The sequence below is a fragment of the Gallus gallus genome, chromosome 4 (genome assembly GCF_016699485.2).
Source record: "Gallus gallus isolate bGalGal1 chromosome 4, bGalGal1.mat.broiler.GRCg7b, whole genome shotgun sequence".
In the NCBI taxonomy this organism is placed as follows: Eukaryota; Metazoa; Chordata; class Aves; order Galliformes; family Phasianidae; genus Gallus; species Gallus gallus.
In genome coordinates this window covers 57,302,621-57,321,593 of record NC_052535.1, presented here as the reverse complement: position 1 = coordinate 57,321,593, position 18,973 = coordinate 57,302,621, and the positions used below count along the sequence as shown (strand labels likewise).

The 18,973-nt window shown below is 60.2% G+C and overlaps 3 protein-coding genes across 5 annotated transcripts; 1 reads left to right on the top strand and 2 right to left on the bottom strand.

Moving 5' to 3' along the window:
• Positions 1 to 626: 626 nt before the first annotated feature.
• On the bottom strand, positions 627 to 4,814 carry LOC124417965 (collagen alpha-1(I) chain-like). Its single transcript, XM_046940374.1, has 3 exons — positions 4,657 to 4,814; positions 3,582 to 3,986; positions 627 to 1,859 (listed from the first exon to the last, which is right to left on the bottom strand). The coding sequence occupies exons 1-3, from the start codon at positions 4,812 to 4,814 to the stop codon at positions 1,670 to 1,672; spliced, it is 753 nt and encodes a 250-aa protein (XP_046796330.1). The 3' UTR covers positions 627 to 1,669.
• On the bottom strand, positions 4,803 to 18,891 carry PITX2 (paired like homeodomain 2). 3 transcript variants are annotated; one of them, XM_025149516.3, is made up of 4 exons: positions 18,641 to 18,891; positions 13,792 to 13,847; positions 7,400 to 7,605; positions 4,803 to 6,071 (listed from the first exon to the last, which is right to left on the bottom strand). In XM_025149516.3, the coding sequence occupies exons 2-4, from the start codon at positions 13,835 to 13,837 to the stop codon at positions 5,508 to 5,510; spliced, it is 816 nt and encodes a 271-aa protein (XP_025005284.1). In that variant the 5' UTR covers positions 13,838 to 13,847; positions 18,641 to 18,891; the 3' UTR covers positions 4,803 to 5,507. The 3 variants fall into 3 exon arrangements, with proteins under 3 accessions (XP_025005284.1, XP_025005283.1, NP_990341.2); XM_025149515.3 differs by lacking the exon at positions 18,641 to 18,891 and adding an exon at positions 15,884 to 16,341; NM_205010.2 differs by lacking the exons at positions 13,792 to 13,847; positions 18,641 to 18,891 and adding an exon at positions 8,616 to 9,208.
• LOC112532384 (translation initiation factor IF-2-like) lies at positions 14,772 to 18,752 on the top strand. The gene is made up of 4 exons (XM_040700475.1): positions 14,772 to 14,815; positions 15,322 to 15,655; positions 15,777 to 16,192; positions 18,536 to 18,752. The coding sequence occupies exons 1-4, from the start codon at positions 14,772 to 14,774 to the stop codon at positions 18,750 to 18,752; spliced, it is 1,011 nt and encodes a 336-aa protein (XP_040556409.1).
• Positions 18,892 to 18,973: the final 82 nt, after the last annotated feature.

The following is an 18,973-nucleotide window of genomic DNA, read 5'->3' as shown; positions in this document are numbered from 1 at the left end:
CGAGGACTTCAGAGGGCACCAAAAGGGCCGTCCCCGCTCGCCCGATGTGCACGACGTGCTCCGCAGCTCCGCGCCCACCTCGGGGGGCTGAGAGCGGCAGCCCAGGTGTGGGGTTTGCAGATCCCCGCGCAGTGCTCCGCGACGACTTTTCTAAAGGCTTTGCGCTCCTTCCTGCCTGTGTCGTCCCGATGACCTTAATTGTTGTCTTGGGTTTTTGTTTAATCGAACGAAAGGCAAGGCGAGGCGAGAGTTCTCTCGGCTTTTATCTCGACAGTACGAGGTCGAGATCCGCTGGAAAATCACTTGCCAGACCTCTGGATCTCTGTTTGCACAGAAGTAGCCGCTTATATTTATTGCTTTACATATGGCCACAATCCAGCAAATCACTCAAGCATGCGAATAACTTTAAGCATGGAAGTAGTCCCTATGAGCCCGAGGATCGTAGCCACGCTGAATACACACACGGAGCGGTGGGCCCGGCCCCACTCTCGCCTTTCCTATTCCCCCGCACACCGCACAGGACGGGGCTTTGCACAGTGGGTTCTTCTCCCTCCTCTCTCCCCCCTCCCCCCCCCCCCCCCTCTTCCCCTTTCCCCGCACAAACCTCAGCTGCAGCGGTATCGATCCCTGCGTGCTCATCGATCCCCGCCCATGGGGCTGCACAGCACCGCGCAGCATTGGGATTAAAAAAAAAAAAAAATCTTTTTATTTTCTTTTTAATCCAGAGAAAAACACGTAACGACCGCACACGGCGGGGCCAGGCCGAGGTGTATAGGGTGTCTCTGTTGTATGGGGCAGCTCCCGTAAGCCGCACGCCGGCACCCAGGGGCTTGCGGGGCCGCGGTTAGGGCCGCGGGCAGCATTTGGGGGCAGGGTGGGAGGAAGCGGGGTGGCAGATAGGTACTCCATCGCACCGGCAAGGCTCAGAGCCGAGAGCGCTGAGTGCATACGAGGTGGCCTTTACGGGACGTTTTGTTAGAACCTGCGAGATGATTCGTTTTGCTCCGCGGCGTGTGGGGCCGGTTAATGTTCAACGCGGCCGGGCTGCCAGCCGGGCCGGCTCTCCGCGCATCGCCCGGCGGCCCCGGGAAGGGGCCAAACCCCGCCGGAGCGCAGAGGGGCGGTGCTGGGGGTCCGCCCCCGCCGCTGTTATCGGGCGCTCTGTGGCGCACCCGCGGGAGCATCCCCGGGCCCGGGCCGGCCGCGCACGGAGCTCCGCGCTCACACGGCCCCAGCGCCGCCCAGACGGGGGCTGAGGCCGAAGGGCTGCGGCTCTTCCTCAGCGCCACCGCGGCCCCTGGAGTTGCGGCTTTTTCCTCTTATTAAATTTACCCTTTGTTATTTCTTCCTGTTATTATTTTCCTTTTATTACTTACCCTTTTATTACTATTTTCCCTTTTATTATTTTTTTCTTCCCCCCTCGCCCCCCTCATTATTATTATTATTTTTCCTTTTATTATTCGTTGCTTTCGGTGTTTTTCCTTCCTATTACTTCCCCTCGCATTACTTTCTCCCGGTTTCGGGCCGGCGCTGCGATGCGTCCATCCTCCGCCGACGGTTCGGGCCGGGTTAGCCGGGGTCGCGGGCCGGGGTTCATCTCCAGCTCCCTCCGCATCCCCCATCGGAACCCCGCTCGCACCGTGCCACCCACACGGACCGGCTCCGAACCTCAGCCCCCACCTTGCGGCGGGCGGGAGGTGTTCGAGACTCCAATAGAGAAGGCGAGCAAAGGCCCCCGCGGCAGCAGGGGTTGAGTACGGAGCTGTCGTACCCGCATTGCTCCCCGCAGGCGCGGAGCTGCCCTGAGGCTCTGCCTCGGACAAGCGAGAGCCGAGCTCACGAAACGCGGCCTCCAACACCTTAAAAATAAAAATAAGAATAAGAGAAAAGTAAAGGCTTTGCCTCCAGTGGTTTAAGAACGAGAGGTTCTTTTTCTTTTCCTCTCTTATTTTCTCTCCCGAAGAGAACACGCGAGTGTCTGCGGCAATTAATCCCACAGCGGGTTGCATTTACAAACCCAGGATGCAGCGATCCATTAACCCGGCGCCGCGCGGAGCTCCGGAGGTGCAAACCCATTGCAGCTCGGAGTTAAGGACCGTTCGGTCCTCGGGGCGCACTGCGCCCACGCCGACACCTCTACAACGCGGGTACCCGCAGGGGGAAACCCACACCCCGACTGCGTCGAGCCCCAGGGTGCCCCCCCGCCATCTCCTCACCAGCGCATCTTGCGCGCCTGCTACGCGGAGTGCGGCGCTGGGGGGAACGGGCTGCGCCCCAGCCTGGCTCTCAGCGCTGCGGAATGTCTTTCCGAAAACTCGGCCGGGCTCAAATGTCAGCTGTTTTCCCAAGGAAGTTCCTTCCCTCCCAAAATGCCGATGGGTCTCGCAGGGGAGTGAAAAGGTTCTTTAATTTCGGAGGTGTAGAAACGGGCAGGTATGGGAGATCTGCGCGTCCGGGAAAATACGGGGCCGGATGAGTGCGTGTGAGAGAAAACAAGGCGGGGAGACAAGAGAGGAGAGATGGCACAGCGAGGAGCCCCGCTCCGACCCAGACGAGCCGCCCCGCCGCGCATCTCGTTGCGGCCCGGCCCGGCGCGGGCCCTACGCACGCCGCCGGCGTTCAAAGTACGAGGAGGAGGCGGCCGAAAACAAAAGAGCGCGGCGGCACCGCGGTGCCCCGGCGGCGGAGGGGCTGAACGACTCGGCGGGGGCTGCGCTGGGGTTGCGCGGGGTTTGCGCGGCCCGCCGGCTCTGTGGATTGGGATGTGGATTGGGAGCAGACGACTCTGCCCGCTCGCACGCCCGGCGCGGGGGCCGCACAGCAGGAGCCGGGAGCGGCCGTGCCGAGGGGCGGGGGGGGGGGGGGATGGGGGTGGGAGCCCCGCGGTTCACCCCCCCGCTGCCGCCTCTCGCCAGAGGTCTTCTGCAAATTCCCCGTTTCGTTGTGGTTCTTTTTCTTCCCCCTCTCCTCGGCACGGCCTCCATTGTTCCAGGTTCGCGCTGCCACCGCTGATAAGAAGGAAAGCCCCCGAAAAAAAAAAAAAGAAAGAAAGAAAGAAAGAAAGAAAAGAAGGAAGAAAAGCACGGCCCAAGATTTTGATTTACGACCTAATCAAAACATTATATCTTTGGTCAAGTGGCGCAGAAAAATGATGACCCTCCAGGCTTCAGCTAGGGGGAGAGAGAAATTCAGATCACACTCGGAGTGATTTATGTCCGCTCCGAGCGGTCACGTTGATTTTTCATCGTTTGAGCCATTACACAGTAGAGTGGAAAACTCTGATCCAATATTTCTGTGCTCCGGAAACGGTCCATATATTACCCTCAACGTATATATACATATATTAGAGACGTATATTCTTTCTCCGCGCACACACGTCCTCTAAATACACATGCAGACATTCTACAGGGAGGGAGAGCGGTATAAATAACCGCGCGCCGAGAAGAACCGAGAGGCGAAAGCAGCGCCCGTCGCCACCGCGCTGTCCCCGAGGGGGGACTCCTTGGGTCGCCCCCGGCCCCGCCGAGCGGAGGAGGGGGAGGAGTGGAGTGGGGGCCCCGTGGCGCGCCGCTGGCACTCACCCGGCCGAAGCGTTGACACGGCGCAGGAAAACCGACGGCAGTGTCACCGGGCCGGGCGGGCAGCACGGCCGGGCACGGGGGGGCAGCCGCCTCCCCCCGACCCGAGACAAAGTCGGGCGGGGGGCAGGGTGAAGAAAGAAATAAACAATAATAGAAGGGAAAACGAAAAGAGAGGAGGCTGCCGGCCGCAGAGCGGGGGGACCCGTTGTCGGGCGGGGGGAGCTTACCCCGTTGGCCCGATCTCTCCCCAGGCCCCGGTGCCTCTCTCCCTTTCCCCCCTCCCGCCGCTCATTCCCCCCGGCCCTCCGGGAGGTGTCCGCTCCCCTTCTCCAGGGCGCCCCGACGGTCCCGCTCCGGGGGGCGCCCGCCCGGGGGTCTCGGCCCGGCCGCCGCGAGTCCCCCCCGCTGCGGAGCGCGCTCCGTTCTCTGGGGGGGCCCTCCGCTCCCGCCGCCGCCCCTCCCGGCCGCCCGGGTGGGAACCGCCGGGAGGGCCGAGCGGCAATTCATCTTGATTTGCCTCATTGTCCGGAGCTCGCGAGCTATAATCCCGTATAATTTCAGGAACAAGCAGGTTTAGAATTAATGGGTCACTCGTATTTAAAACAAAACACGCGAGAGCACGACCTTTCCCTCGGAGCGCGCGGCGCGGCGCGGCGCGGCAGGAAGCGGGGGCTCACCTCTCACCCCGCGCCGCGCTGCGCCCGCTCTTTGTTTCCGTACCGTCCGCGCGGGGCTTCGGAAATAGCGACGCAGCGCTGCGCGGAGGAGCTCCCGCTCCGCGGAGAAGGTGAGCGCGGGGGGCGGCTGCCGCACGGGAGCGGGTTGTTGCGCGGACGGGCTTTGCTGCTTCTTCTCCCTTTTGGTTTGGTTTTGGTTTTTTTTTTTTTTTTTTTTTCCTTTTTTCTCCCCCTCCCTCTCCTCTAAGGCGATAAAAGCTCTCTCCGCGGCGCTGCGGCCGCCGATTCCCGAGCGCACCGCCGCCACCGCTCTCCCGGGGTGCGCGGGGGGACGGACAGGGGGATCCCCTCCGCTCCGTGCCGCGCACCTCCAGCGGGAAAAGGGGTTTTCTCTCTACGTATTTTTTTCCGCCCGAAAAAGTGCGGCGTTGGTTCGTACCGCGCTCAGAAGCGGCGCCGCGGGAGTGCAGCGAAAGACATCCGCGGCTGCGGAGCGGCCGCCGCTGCGCGCCCCGCTCGGAAATAAAGCGCCGGACAGAAGAAGTGAATGCTGCATCTTTTACTCCCATGAAATAAAACACATTATTTTTCGTGTCGGCTGAAAAGTAAAACGAGAATATTGTACGAAATGTTATACACAGGGCATGTTTTACATTGCAATATCAGAAACATCTTTGCATCCACCAGAGGTACTATTCTAAAACCGATATTCACACAATGTTTTGTTTTTAATAATTATATGTTAGAAACATACAGTGTCGCATTTAGTATATACATTCCCTTGCTCGCAAGCGAAAAACTCCTAATCGCTTCTGTGTAACATGCTTTATTTTAAAGCCTACCCTTTTAAAAACACTGTTGTGATATTACTAACAACTGCTTTTATAAAATTAATTTGACATTTCGATATATATACATCCTTTCCGTCATTTTTTATGTTAACAACGCTAAACTTAAAAAATAACAAGCTTATAGGAACATTAAAATGTCATATCATATCCAGTCAACCATTTGTCCGTATATATATATATATATATATATGTCCTCGTAACTGCTGAAATACTCTTAGCGAAGATCTCCCGATCTGTAGGAGGTCCTTTGAAAACAAAGGAACTATCTCGTTTCAGTGGTTTCCTTTACTCCCTTCTCTCCTCTTTCCCCTCTCTCTCCGTCTTCCCCCCTCTCCTCCTCCACGGTGCCCACCGCTCTCCAGCGCAGCTCAGTCCGTGGCAGCGGGGTTGGGTTGTGCTCACACGGGCCTGTCCACGGCGTACTGGCAGGCGCTCAGGTTGGACGCGGGGTTCTGCACGCTGGCGTAGCCAAAGCTGGAGTGCTGCTTGGCTTTGAGTCTCAGGCTGGCCAAGCTCGAGTTACACGTGTCCCTATAAACGTATGGAGGCGTCGGAGGGGCGTACGGACAGGCCGGCGTGGGCACCGCCGAGTTGAGGGAGGGGTTGCTCAGGTTGTTCAAGTTGTTCAGGCTGTTGAGGCCGGAGCCGGGCACGCCGGTGACCGCCGAGGGCACCATGCTGGAGGACATGCTCATGGAGGAGATGGAGTTGGGAGGGGAGAACATGCTCTGGGAGGACAGCGGGTTGACATTCATGGAGTTGAAGAAGGGGAAGCTCTTGGTGGAGAGGGAGGCGGAGGTGAGGCCCTTGGCTGCCCAGTTGTTGTACGAGTACCCGGGGTACATGTCGTCGTAGGGCTGCATCAGGCCATTGAACTGCGGCCCGAAGCCGTTCTTGCACAGCTCGGCCTGCTGGTTCCTCTCTCTCTTCCTCCATTTGGCTCTGCGGTTCTTGAACCAAACCTTTAGAAACGGGGGAGGGGGGGAGATGGAGAAGCGTGTTAGTGGCGGCTGCCCCGAGAGTGCCATCCCCAGATGGACACACTGAGCTTCTCCCGTGCACGGCTGCGCTCTCATTCCCACCACAGGGAAGAACGCTGCCTTTTTAAATTTATATTTATTTATTCATTCCCCCCACCCTTCTTTATTTTTCTTTCCTTCTCTTCTTTTTTTCTTTCCCCCCCCGCCCCCCCTCCCCTCCCCGATTCTCTCTCTCTTTTATTTTTTTTTTCCCCCCTCCTTGGCTCAATCCAAAGCGCCGCCATCCAGGGGAAATACAAGAGTGCAAAAACCGAGGGCAGAGAGCCTGGAAAGCGGCGGAACTTTAAGGCAATGTTTCCTATTACGGGGAGGGAGAGGGAAGCCAGCAACTCATAAATCGTTGCTTCACTTGGTTAAAGCTCCGAGTTCCCCCAGAGAGAGAGCTTCCAGAGCCGGGAATCACTTCTAAACAAACTCGTTCGACCGCTCTTTGGTAGAAAGAAAAAAAGAAAAAAAGGGGGGGGCAGAGGGGGGGGGGTTGTGAAGAAAATCGCTTCTTAACAACGTGCTAAATGAGGTCTGAGGGAGCCTCCCCGCAGACAAAGGGCAGCGCGCCCTCTTCAATCCACACGCGGGTGTCTGAGCGCCGGGCGGCGGCGATGTCGCGGGGGTCGGTGTGGATTGGAGCCCCGGGGGGTGCGGAGCCGACGGCGGCAGAGCGGGGCGGGGAGCGGGGAGCAGCGCCGGGCACAGCGACACGCGGCTCCCAGCGCCGCGCCGCCTGCTCGCCTTCTGCCTTCTCCGAGAGAAGAGACTGTTTAGGTGTTTTTCTGTTTGTTTGTTTTCCCGAAACTCCGGGAGGTTCGGTTCAGCTCATTCTATATATATTTTAATTATTACTATTATTATTGTTTTCCCAGCGTTCGCGCGCACGCAGGATGCGGCCTCGGGACGTCCGCAGCGCGCCGATGGCTCCCATAAATCTCAGAGAAGGGAAAGGGCGGAGAGGCGCTCGGCGAATTGCGAAGCGAAAGAAAATGCGCGGAAGGGCACGTCGGGAGCGAGGCGACGGCCCGCGTGCGTTGTACATCTTTTTCTCGTTAGAGGCCGCGCAGGTCGCAGCCTGTTCCCGGCCAATGGTTTCCGTAGCTTCCCGTCGGAAGGAGCGGCACCGTGAGGGCGGAACGCTCCTCGGCGAGAGCAAAGCCGGGGCCGCCCGCCCGGGCAGAGGGGCCGAGCGCCGCTCTCCGCGCCGACCCGAAACCGAAAGCGGCCGCGGACCTCTCTCCCCGCTCCGCCCCCGGACTCACCCGAACCCGGGCCTCGGTGAGGTTGGTCCAGACGGCGATCTCCTCGCGGGTGGACATGTCGGGGTAGCGGTTCCGCTGGAAGGTGGCCTCCAGCTCCTGCAGCTGCTGGCTGGTGAAGTGCGTCCGCTGCCGCCGCTGCCGCTTCTTCTTGGAGGGGTCCTCGGGCCCCGCATCCTCGCTCTTGCCCTGCTGGCTCTTCTCTTTCTCTGCGAGGGGGGAAGAGAAAACAGCGGGGCGGAAAACAGGGGCACCTCAGCCTCCCAAGCCTCGCCCCGCTCCCCGCGGACTGCCCCCGCGCCGCTAATCATTAACCCGCGCCCGGCCCCCGCCGGCTCCGCGCTCCTCTGCGGGTTTTCCGCCGCCCGCTACGGGAGCTGCGTTCTCCCGTCCGTGTGCGCTCCCGACGCCGACGGTGCTCCGCTCTCCGCGTGCGTGTTACGCGTTACCGGCCGGGGCGCAGCCGAAGTGCGGCCCGTCCCCACCAGCGCTGCCCGCCCGTCTCTATCCGCAGCGCCCGCCCGTTGCTGTCCGTTACCGCTCACCCTCTGTCCGTACCACTCGTCTGTTTCTACCCGTGTTATTCGCCCTCCTGCCTCCATATTATTCGCGTTCCGTATCCGTGTTATCCGCCCTTCTGCATCCATATTATTAATGTATCCTATACTCTCTTATTCGTACCGTTCGCCCGTCTTGCCCGTACTATTCGCCTGTACACATCCACGTTACTCGCCTATCCGTATCCACGCTCCTCGTCATACGATCGCCTATTTGTATCCACATTATCTCCTTTCCGTACCCACGTTACCTGCCCACTGTATCCATGTCATTCGTCCTCCGTATCCATTTCATTCACCCATCTGCGCCCACATTATTCGACAAGTATTCGTACGTCTGTATCCGTTTTACCTGCCCTCTGTACCCGTACCGTTCGGCCATCCGTATCCACGCTATTCGCCACATATTCGCCCGTCTGTATCCACATTACTCACCCTTCCGTGTCAATATAATCCGCCCTCCGCATCCCAACACTCGCCCGTCTGTACTCACATCACTCTCCGAGTTATTCGCCCATCCGCTCCCCTATCGCTCGCCCTCTACAACCGATCGCTCGCCCGCTCCCCTCACGCCGTTCTTCTCCCTCAGCCGTCACCACCCGCCCCGAGCCGGGACCGAGGCGCTGCGGGCCGGGGGCTCCGCGCCGCTCGCCGCCTCTTACCTGCGGCCTCGGGGCTGGAGGTGTCGGAGATAGTGTGCACCTCCAGCCGGTGCTTGGCGGCCTCCAGGGAGGAGCGAGCCTGCCCCGGCGCCAGCGCCGTCGCCATGGCCAGCGCGGGCTGCTGGTGATGGCAGGAGGACGAGGAGGAGGAGGAGGAAGGTGAGGAGGAGCACAGCTTATTATTCCCGGCTCCCAGGCGCTCCAGGCTTAACGGGTCCTTCATGCAACTCATCGGCGAGAGGACGCCGGAGCCGACGGGCGCGCCCGGGGGGGCTGACGGGAGAAGGAGCGCGTGTGCCCGGGGGGGCGGCCCGGACCGTCGCGGCGCCCCCTCCCTGGGCGGCCTCCCGGGGCTCGGCTAGCGGCTGGGCGGGCGGGCGCGCCCCGGAGCCCCCGCCGCCCGGGGGGGCGCGGTGTTGGCAGGCGAGCGAGCGGCTCCGGACCCGCAAGAGCCGTCACGGCCACCCCGCAGCTCCCCGGCCGGCGGCCCCCGGCCCGCCGCGGGGCTCGGCGGCGCTCCGCGGGGCGCTCCTCTCCGCCGCCCGCGCATGGACCCGCGCCGCGCCGCGGCCAGCCCCGCACCGCATCAGCTCAGCAGCTTCCCTCTTGGCCTGACATCTTAAACCGGCGGCGGCCTTCCCCGCGCCGGCACGTCACCCGCGCCCGCCCCGCTCCGCCCCCGCACCGCCTCCCGCCGCCCGCCGCTCCCGCCCCCGCCGCGCCCCGCCCCGCCCGCCCGGGCCTCCCCCGGGCCTCCCGCGCGGCGGCACCGGGCGGCCGGAGCGGAGCGGAGCGGGGCGGCCCCGGGAGGAGAGGCCGGGCTCCGGGTCCGGGCGGGCGATAAGAGCGAGGGCCGTGCGGCGGGCGGGACGGGCTCGGGGCCGCTGACGGCGGCGCCGGCGGTCGCAAACGGCCGTAACGAGCGCGGAGGAGACGAAGCGACGACGGCCGCGGGCGGCTTTCCGCGGCGCGGGTCGGGAAGCCCTCACCTCGCAGCCACCGACGCGGGGAGGGCTGCGCCGATCCCGGCCCCGAGCGCGCGTGATCTCCTGCGCCTCCGCCCGGACCCGCTGGAGAAGCCTCCCGCTCCGGCCCCGCGCCCTCCCCGCAGCAGCGCCCGCCCCGTCCCCGGGCTCAGGTGCCGCCGGCCCGTGGGACAGCAACCCCACTCCACCCCCTCCGCCCCCGCAGCCCTCCTCGTCCCCCCCGTCCCCCCGCCGGGGTCCCTCCGCCCGCTGACGTTCGCACCGGCCCTCGCAATGGCGCTTCTCGCCGAACGGCGCGTATTCCTTTCGCGGGCTGTTAGTAAAGAAGGTTAAATTAATTTACATTCTGCTCATTATCTGCCGTTTAAATGACGCGTTTTTATCCCCGAGATTTGGCAGCGAATCTCTTTCCTCAGACCCCACAGCGTTTCGGCGGAGACGACGCTCTTACATTTGTAGTGGATTTTAATCTGATAAGACTCTAATTTGCTTAAGTCTCTTAAATAGGGGGTTTAAAATGATTCTAGCCGTTTTCTTATTGAATTTCCTCTAATTCCCCCAAGATCATAAAGTATATGTGTAAAGTAAATATTTCCTCCCTCCGCACCGGCAGCCGATGACCTATAACTGAGTCAATACGAAGCCGGCTCCGCTCCGCACAATTTGTTTACCGACCCTCTCCCCGCTCCCTCCCCACCTCTCTCTCCCGCAGTCGGACCCCCCCGGTCCGGTCCCGGCCCCGCGTCCGCCGCTCCCACCCGGGAGGGCCGATCCCCAAACGCGAGGGGGTGTTGGCTCTTCCCCCCGCCTACAGCCCCGCAGCCGGCCGGGAGGGGAGCGGGCAGGCGGCGTTAGTCGTCATGGCGACCATAAATCACCTAAATCCAAAAATACCCACCTAGAAGCTGAGATGAAGCTTTTATTTCCCAAGCGAAATAATATTTTAGAAGCTGTCAGCCAACCGAAAAACAAGCTCGTTGCAGGCACCCGAGCCATAGATTAGCGCTAAAGGTTCCAATTAAAATGTCAAAAAGTGGGGTTTTTTTTCAACTTTTCCTCTCCCGCTGGCAGCTCCCATCCCCTCTCGGGCCCAAAACCCAAAGCCCAGCCCGGGGCGCCGGGCACAGCCCCTAATAACGGGGACCGGGGTCTCCCCCTTCTCCTTTTGCAATTCCTTGTTTTTCTTCGCTTTATTTTTATCTTATTCCGGGCGTTATTTCGCCCCCTTCCCCCCTCCCCACCCGCCCACCTCCCGCAGGTCTTCGCTTTCCCACTTTTCCTTCATGCACCTCTGGGATCGTTGTGTAACCCTCTGCCCGACGGACACCTCGGGGTTCCGCAGCCCCGCTCCCTTTGCCGGCTGCTCCCCTCCCCTCGTCGTCTCCCGCCTATCTCGGATTACCGCGTATTCTCCTCGATGAAGAGCCATTAATTACCCATTCAGTCAATATTAGGAAGACTACAGAGCTTTTTACATAGGATTAAGAAGACATCAGATTGTTCCATTAGTATATTCCTCCTCACGAATAAGCTTTCCTTATACATCTCGTTTTCCCTGGAGTGAGGCTAACAACTGCCGCATATATTAATCTCACGCACCGGCGGGGAGGGAATAAAATAAAACACAATTGATGCGACAGCCGAAGAGAGGGATCAAACTTTGGGGTGTGGGGTTCGGCCCCGTCCGGTAGCGGGGGGAGGCGGGGCCACAGCACACACACACACCGGGCACCTTCCGTTCCTCGGGGCTGGGCGTAAGGCGGGATCACCGCTCTATTTTTCACTCTTTTTTCGTGTTTTTTTTTTTTTTTTTTTTTAAGAGATATGAAGCTAATGAGTGCTCAGCCCAAAGAACGATTTCTTCTTCTTTTCTGTTTTTTTTTTTTGTTGTTTTTTTTTTGTTTCCCCCCACCACCCCCCCTTTCCCTATCGAGGGGTTGAAACAATCGATTCGCGCTGGTGCCGCTGATACGGGGCGGACTGTAATCCCAGTGCTTTATACTGGGAGGCGGCCGCTGCTTCAGCGACACCCGCGTTAGCGATCGCGGGGAAGGATTCCTGCAGCACAATTCGGGCAGCTAACGAATTCTATAGATTGTATTCGTTCAGATAAAAACGCGCAGGTAGAATCTAAGCATCCCTCTGCCCTTCCTAACAATTATTCGAATAAGCCCCCCAGAAGCCCAGCCCGCCTGCTGGGTGCTTTTCCAACCATACGCCCCCAGCAGCGATTTGTCCTCCTCTCCGGGTAAACACGGCGCCCGCCTTTGCCACTCTCGGCTGCAGCGCTATTTTCGCTGGCTATTTGGCTATTTCCATTTCCCCGGGCGCAGCGGACCCGCTCCCAAGCCGGAGCCCCAGCGCCCGCCTCGCTTGCGGCACCTCCGCCCGAATTTCGTTCTCTCCTCCCGCAGGAGCACTGCAGTGACCCGACGCTCGCGTTCGCGCTGCTGTTAGCGGCAGCCGTAGGCAGCGGTTCCTCGCCGTGCGCCCATCAATAGCGCCCAACGCGCGCAATCACGGCGTCGCGCTGCCCGTTCCCAAACACGCAGAAGCGGTCCCGGACGGTCCCCGCACTATTTCGCTTCCCTACGCCTGACGCACGGAAGGACGAGACGTTTTGCTCGAGGTAAACCACGTAAAACCTGAAGTTCTGGCGCTCGGGAGAAGCCCGCAACCGACGGACACCGTGGGATTCGTAGCGCAGCGAAACGAAGGGGGCAAAAAAATACTCAATCAAACCTCTGCGCAAACCTCTACGGGATTCGAAGGCAAATCGCAGCCGTTCAGGCTCTGCCCCGCACGTCGGGGCGCTCCGAGAGCCGCCGCCAGCACACATCCGCCCCGCAACAGCAAGGCGGTAGTGCAGCCCAGCGCTGCTGCGGGGTTCCTGTTCAATTAACGGCATTCAAGGCGTTCAGGTAGAGATTAGGTTTAGGTAGAGATTTCCCCCCTCAGCCCGACAGGTGGGACGCAGAGCGGACGACGGGAGAACGAGGCAGAGCATTGTACGTGCACGACAGTAACCCGCGTTCCTAATTGACGGTTAGGAAAATACCCGTTTGTTTCCGAGCGGGGGAATTAAAAGCGTGCACGTCAGGGAGCGCACGGTGCCGTGACTTTTAGACACGTTTTGCCGAATAAAGCTGGCAGGGAAGGGCTCGTAAATTTCTTGTATCGGAAAGGTCCCCACTTCCCCATTAGCTTGCGCTCGGGGCTCTGATTAAGACCACCTGTTGGTCGGGAGCGAGGAAGGCCCTCCTTATTTCCCGACCATACATAAAGCGATGTCACCCTTCCTTTCCACGTTATTTAACACTTATTACCGGCCGAAGGCAAAAGCGCCGGCACCCGGCAAAACCGATTTGGGCGCAATTCAACGAGGCGTATGGCGCTGGGATTAAAACTTATCGGCTCCTAAAGCCTGCGCGGCCGGGATCACCCCACGTTTCGCTCTCTGCCGCCCCCGATCCCCACCGCAGTGCCTGGCGGGGTGCGATGTCCGGAGGCCACGCGGTGCTCTGAGCCTGAGGCTGCTCCCGGAGCAGCACTGAGCCGCGGGGGTTAACGCGGCGTTCCTACAGGGGAGTGTTTAACCACGGCACCGGCAAGGCGTGCATTATTAATTCCGTCTAGTTTCCCGTATTATTAATTCAGGTTAATATATTTTATTTAAACAAAATTACGTTTATCTTGGATTAAACAGTCTCTTGGAATACAGAGCCCTTGTTTTCTTCTTTGTAATGTGTTTGCCTGGGTGTTTTTCTTTATCACCCCTTGGGCTCGCCCACCCTCGGGCCCCCTGCAGAGGGCAGAGGGCGTGAAGGCGGTGTGCCACCCCTCAGTTCTGGGGGGGTTACGGGGGGCTAAGAACGCAAACAATTAAGACAAAAAAAAAACCCCAAACTAGCAGAGAGACCTCGCTCGCAGCTTAGAGGCTCGGTGCGAGCGCTGCGCGCGTTTCGGGGCGCTGCTGGAGGCGGGCGGCCCGGGGGGGGATGTGCGCACCTGAAGGCGCTGCGCGGGCGGCGGGCGGCCGGCAGGGGGCGCCATAGTGCCGCGCAGGCGGGCGGCCGGGCGCGGAGCGGAGCGGCGGGGCCCGCGGTGGAGCTGTGGGCGGCGGGTCCCCGCGTCCCCCCGGCGCCTCCCGGCTCCCCCAGCGGAGGCCGCGGGGCGGTGGGTTCTCTTACCTAGCTGCACGCAGGCTGAGACAAGTTTACGGCAGTTGGACTCCATTACCCGTTATCTGCAAAAGACGAAGCGTGTTGGGTTGTTAAAGCAACGAATCCAGGACTACAGATGCGTATATAATAAATATAACGATCGTAGCAATTATAATAGCGATTATAATCACAACAGGAGCCCAGGGAGCCCCGTCGCAGCGATGCTGACCCCCCCCCCCGCCCCCCGGAGAGGGGTCGCACCCGGGGAAAATAGAGCGCAGCCCCGACGCGGCTCCCGGCCCGGCCCCCTCCCGTCGCCACGTTTTGGGGACGCGGAGGAAGGTCCCCAACCCCCCCCCCTCCCCGACCCCCCCAGCCCGAGTGGCTGGGCGGTAAAATCATGGGATTAGTGCCTGATTGAGATGTCTGTTCGGGAGATATTACAAAATTCATTATCACAGCTCTCTACTAACTCGATATGAAGTAACACAGATGGGATTTTATTAGTCCAGGCTTCCAGTGTTTACTTATGATAATTTCGGGGGCAATTTGCATGTCACCGCCGTTTCGGTGCGCTTCGCCGCTGCCCCTTTTGTAACGCCCGAGCCGGGCCGGGTCTCGGCAACGCCGCGGTTGGGAACGGTGCCGACGGGCAACGCTCAGCCCTTCCCGGCTGCTGCGAGAAGGAAAGAGGGACGAGAAAACCCAAAGCAAAGCAGAGAGAGGCACGGTGTGAGCCTGGCCGTCCCGGGCCGCCGTGACACGGCGCTTCTACCCGAGGCCGAGGCGGCTCGGAACGCACGCTGGGCCTAGCGCCGGGCACGGCCTATTCGGGGCCGCGGCCCGCAGCCCTCGTTCTCCTCCGGCGGCCCGAAAGAGGGGCGGCTCTGCCGGGATGAGTCCTACGCAGCCAGCGGCCGCCTGCCCGCCTCGGGACCTCGGCTGACCCACGGACGGGACAGCGGCCGCACCGAGGGGAACTTTGTTCTCCGTATTCACCCGTCTCGATGGAGAAAAGTGCCTTTGCCGGGCGGATTTCTGCTCCTTGCCCGTATTGCTCCTTCCCTTTCTCACCCTCTTTATTTTGTTTCTTTTTATTTTATTATTATTATTATTATTATTTTTAACTCGTATTTTTCGATAGACCACATCGCAGAGCAGGTCCGAGAGGAGCGAGAAGCATTTCCCTATTGTCTGCAGCGCGGTGCCTCAATTGCAGGCGGCTCTGCCCTTCTCCTGCAGTGCCGTTGCCGTATCTCTGCGCACCCCTCATTCGCAATTAAACACTTCTACGGGCTCACACTCGCGGCCCAGAGAGCTGCCTTCCCTTCTTTTCCCTTTCTTTCCCTGCCTTCCCGGCCCGGTTCCGCTAGGGAACAACCTGCTAGCAGCGCTACCACTATGAAACCTGCAGGACGCGAACAACGAAGCGGTGTCACACAATGTATTTTTATCTCTTCTTCCGCCTCCCCTCCCTCCCTCCCCCCCTCCCCTTATTTTTTCTTTTTTTTTTTTTTTTTTTTTTTTTCCCTTTTTAACCTATTGCTATTCTTTAAGAGAAAAAAAAAAAGAAATAAGCCGAGTCCCCCGGCGCGCATCTCAACAACACCCGAAGCGCGGAGGGCTGTTGGAGCGGCTTTACGCCCGAGATTTCGGCCCACGGCCGCCGCCTCCACAACGAAAGCGGCTCGGAGCGGGGCCGTCCACCCGCCGGGGACGGCCGGGACCGCCGTCCCGGGGACACCCCCACAGCACGGCTCGGGCTCCCCGGCCGCAGCCACCCCACGCCGAGCCGCGGCTCCGCTGTGCCCGCCCCAACGGGGGGAAGCCGGGACGCAGCGGCAGCAGCCGCTCCCGACGAACTCCGGCGCCCGACGGGCCGAGAGAAACCGTTTAGAAATTAGGATCGACAGGACCGATCGCGCCTAATTGCCGCTCGCAGGAGCAGGGCCCGGCCCGCAGGTAACCGGGGGCCTGCTCCCGCAAAGAAGGAGCGCTCGGCCACCCCGTAGCCGGCCGCTCGCTACCCCCCGAGCCCGGGCAGCCTCCGGGGACGGGCAGCTCCAGCCTCAGCCCCGTCCCGCCCCGCCGTGCCCCGCTCCCTCCGTGAGCCACTCACCGGGGCCGGCCGCCGTTCGCCCCGCCGCTCTGCTGCTGCCGCTGCCGCTGCTGCCGGGGGCGGCGGGGCCGCGGCGGGCTCCTGCGCTGGCTGCGGGGCTCGGAGCCGCCGCCGCCTCCCTCCGGCCCCGGCCCCCGCCCCCGGGCCTGACGTCACGGAGCCTCCTCCGAGCGCCCCGGGGCCGGGCCGGGCGGCGGCTCCGCGGAGCTGCGCTGCGCTGCGCGGGGCCGGGCGCGGGCGCGGGCGCGGGGGGCAGGCGGCGGAGCGGCGACGGCGGCAGGAGGGCTGGGTGGCCGCAGAAGAGCCGAGGTGAGAGAGAGAGGGCGGCAGAGGCCCCTCCGCGCCCGCGTAGAGCGCGCCCCGCCCGCCCGGGAGGCGCGAGTTGGTGTGGGAGAAGTTTCCCAGGCCGGGCCGGCACTGCTCAGGTGCAGAGACGCAGCGCCGGGCTGTGGCGAGAGGTCTCTGCTTCCACCCGCCTCCCCCGTCCTCGCTTTCTTTCTTTCCTTCTTCTTCTTTTTTTTTTTTTCTTTTTTTTCTTTCTTTTTTACTTTCTTTTTCTTTCCCTTCTCCCCCTTTCTTTTCTTCCTTTTTTTTTCTTTTCCACTTTTTTCTCTTTCCTTTTTCTCTTTCCTCTTTTTTTTTTCTTTTTCCTTTCTTTTTGTCTTTCTTTTCCCACCTTTTCCTTTCTTTTTTTTTCCTTTTTTTCCTTTTTTTTCCTTCCCCCCCCCCCTTTTTCCTTTCTTCCCTCCCCTCCTTTTTATTTTTTTTTTCCTTTTCCTTTTTACTTTTTCTTTTATTGCTTTCTCCAAATCCGCGGGGTTATTGTTCCCATCCGACCACCAGCGCAGAGCCGAGGCAGCCAAAATGCCCTTCTGCTCCGCGCTGCTCGTTCGGGCCGGGATCACTCCTGGCCCCTTTTGCCCCGAACGGCCCCGACCCGACGGCGGAGGGAGAGGTTTTCGATTTTAAGCCGTTTTCGGCGTTTGAGAAACAAACGAAGTCGGATGTATTTACTTAGAGCAAATCAAACCGAACGCTTTTTTTTTTTTTTTCGTAGCATTTCCACAGTTTTGTTTCAGGAGGGACTACGAGAAAAAAAGAATATATATATATATTTAAAAAAAATAGGAAGAAAGAAAGAAAAAAGAAATTACACATTTTCTTTACACATTTTCTCAGTTCGAGGGCAGCACCCGGTCTGTCGGTGGCTGTTTTGCAAAGATTTCAGCCGCGGTGCATTGGAGCTCTCTGCTTCCCGGCCCCGCGCAGCGCAGCGCAGCGGAGGGGTTGCGGTTGCGGTTGCCGTGTGCCCCTCGCCGGACTGCGGGGTTCTATGTGAGAAACAAGCGGACGCAGCGCGCCCTCCGATACCCGCTTCTGCCCTCGGGACCGCTGAGCCGGGTGAAACCCATTTATCCCGGCGCATCCGAGGAAGGAGAGGGAGCACACCCGGCTCCCAGCCGGCGTTTCCCGGGGTATAACGGGGCGTTGCGCGGGTGCGCAGCCCCGCGGGGCGCAGCCCGGCACTGCTCTAACCCGCGTTACCCCTCTGCAGCCCAAGTGAGCAGCTGGTGGGAAATGCAAATGGCTCCTGGAGGAACAGAGGAGAGCGGGTGATTTTCATTCCCTCCTCGAGTGTGTGGAAGGAGCTGGACATACGTTTCACGCTCCTAATCCTTCTTTTACATTTTTAGTCATACTCCTATTAAACAACTAATTAATGCCCGGAGTCACCGGGGAATACATTAGACATGCTGCTGTGGAAGAGGGGTTCCAGGGCGGCTGGAAACCGCGGAGCCGCCTGAATGCCCGGATTCCGATTTTTCTCTCCCCTTCTGTCAAAGCGAGAAACGGGAGAACACAAACCGGGGCGGCAAAGGCCGCTCAAAGAGCCCCCACCGCGGTGACGGCCCGACGGCGGCGGACGGGAAGGGCATGGAGGGGTTTTCCTCCGAAGTAATGAGAATTAAGAACCCCCCCGGCCGGCACCGTGCGGGCACGGAGCGTCCCTCGGTGTCTTCCGTCGGCCTCCGCGGAGGGACCGGAGGAGAGCGGAGTTCTGCCGCGCAGCGCCGAGCGCTGATTGCCTTCTCTGGCGGACTGTGCTCGCAGCGCTCCGTCCCTCTGCCCGCAGCCCCTCCCGCCCCTCCGCGCTCCTTATCTGGCAGCGGACGCGTCTGAGGTACCCGGGGCCGCTCTGTTAACACGCTCAGACGCTATCGATCTGTTGGGCTGCTCGAATATTTTCTTCCCGTCCAGAGCTGGTTTCAAAATTGCTCGTTCGGACGGCTGATCCCGGCGCTACAACGCAATGATTGTCCCAAAATTAAGCGTTTCGAACGGACGCGGCGATTTGCATATAAATTACAGGGACCCCGTCTCGCGTTTTCCGGCCGTTTTATCGTCGGTTCGAAATGAGCGCTTAAACACTCGAGCTAAAAGAATACGGAATGAATTGCCCAATTAAGGCGCCCCGTGGAGCCCGCTCGTTAGGGTACATCGGGGCACGCCGGGGTGAGGACGGCGGTGCGAATGGGGCGCAGCGATCTCCGTTAGCACAAAGTAACCTCAAGCCCCGTATTTGTTTTTCTTTCCTTTGATCCCTTACCCCTCTCCTATTAATTCTTTCTTTCTTTCTTTTTTTTTCTGAAGGAGAGGGAAGAGGAGGCACCGCCCGGGCCCTCCAGCTCTGCGATGTCGCGGGGCAGCGGGAAGCAGCAGCCCGTGTCGCGATAGCGCTGCGAGCCGAGAGCTTACCTTCGTCATGAGCATAGGCATAAAGGCGGCTCCGCTGCGAGAGGCAGCGCCCAGCGCGAGAAGTTCAGAAAAAGAGAGCGGCGATGCGAAAATCTGTAGCCTCGGGGGCTAGCCGGCAGCCCCTTTCATTTCAAGCGCTTATTGATTTGCTGTTGTCATCTTTGGCGACGCAGAAGGACACTTGAAAGAATTTCTGATGGGGCTCTGATCTGAGAAACGAGATGACCTGACCGGGCTCTCACCAAATTCTTAATTACCACATCAACTGCCTTAAAAATAAAAAGGGAGAGAGGAGGAGGGAGAGGGGAAAAAAAAAAGGGGGGGGGGGGGGGG

What these genes read in the sequence shown, in the direction of transcription:
- LOC124417965 (XM_046940374.1), bottom strand. Translation starts at nt 4,814, where the DNA reads ATGCAGCATTCACTTCTTCTGTCCGGCGCTTTATTTCCGAGCGGGGCG. An exon ending in TTTCGGGCGGAAAAAAATAC is followed by an intron (nt 3,987 to 4,656) that starts GTAGAGAGAAAA and finishes CGCGCTCCGCAG; the next exon opens with CGGGGGGGACTCGCGGCGGC. An exon ending in CGTGTCAACGCTTCGGCCGG is followed by an intron (nt 1,860 to 3,581) that starts GTGAGTGCCAGC and finishes TTTATTTTTAAG; the next exon opens with GTGTTGGAGGCCGCGTTTCG.
- PITX2 (NM_205010.2), bottom strand. Translation starts at nt 8,847, where the DNA reads ATGAGTTGCATGAAGGACCCGTTAAGCCTGGAGCGCCTGGGAGCCGGG. An exon ending in CTCCAGCCCCGAGGCCGCAG is followed by an intron (nt 7,606 to 8,615) that starts GTAAGAGGCGGC and finishes CCCCCCTCGCAG; the next exon opens with AGAAAGAGAAGAGCCAGCAG. An exon ending in TCACCGAGGCCCGGGTTCGG is followed by an intron (nt 6,072 to 7,399) that starts GTGAGTCCGGGG and finishes CCGTTTCTAAAG; the next exon opens with GTTTGGTTCAAGAACCGCAG.
- LOC112532384 (XM_040700475.1), top strand. Translation starts at nt 14,772, where the DNA reads ATGGAGAAAAGTGCCTTTGCCGGGCGGATTTCTGCTCCTTGCCC. An exon ending in CGGATTTCTGCTCCTTGCCC is followed by an intron (nt 14,816 to 15,321) that starts GTATTGCTCCTT and finishes CTATTCTTTAAG; the next exon opens with AGAAAAAAAAAAAGAAATAA. An exon ending in CCGACGGGCCGAGAGAAACC is followed by an intron (nt 15,656 to 15,776) that starts GTTTAGAAATTA and finishes GCCACCCCGTAG; the next exon opens with CCGGCCGCTCGCTACCCCCC.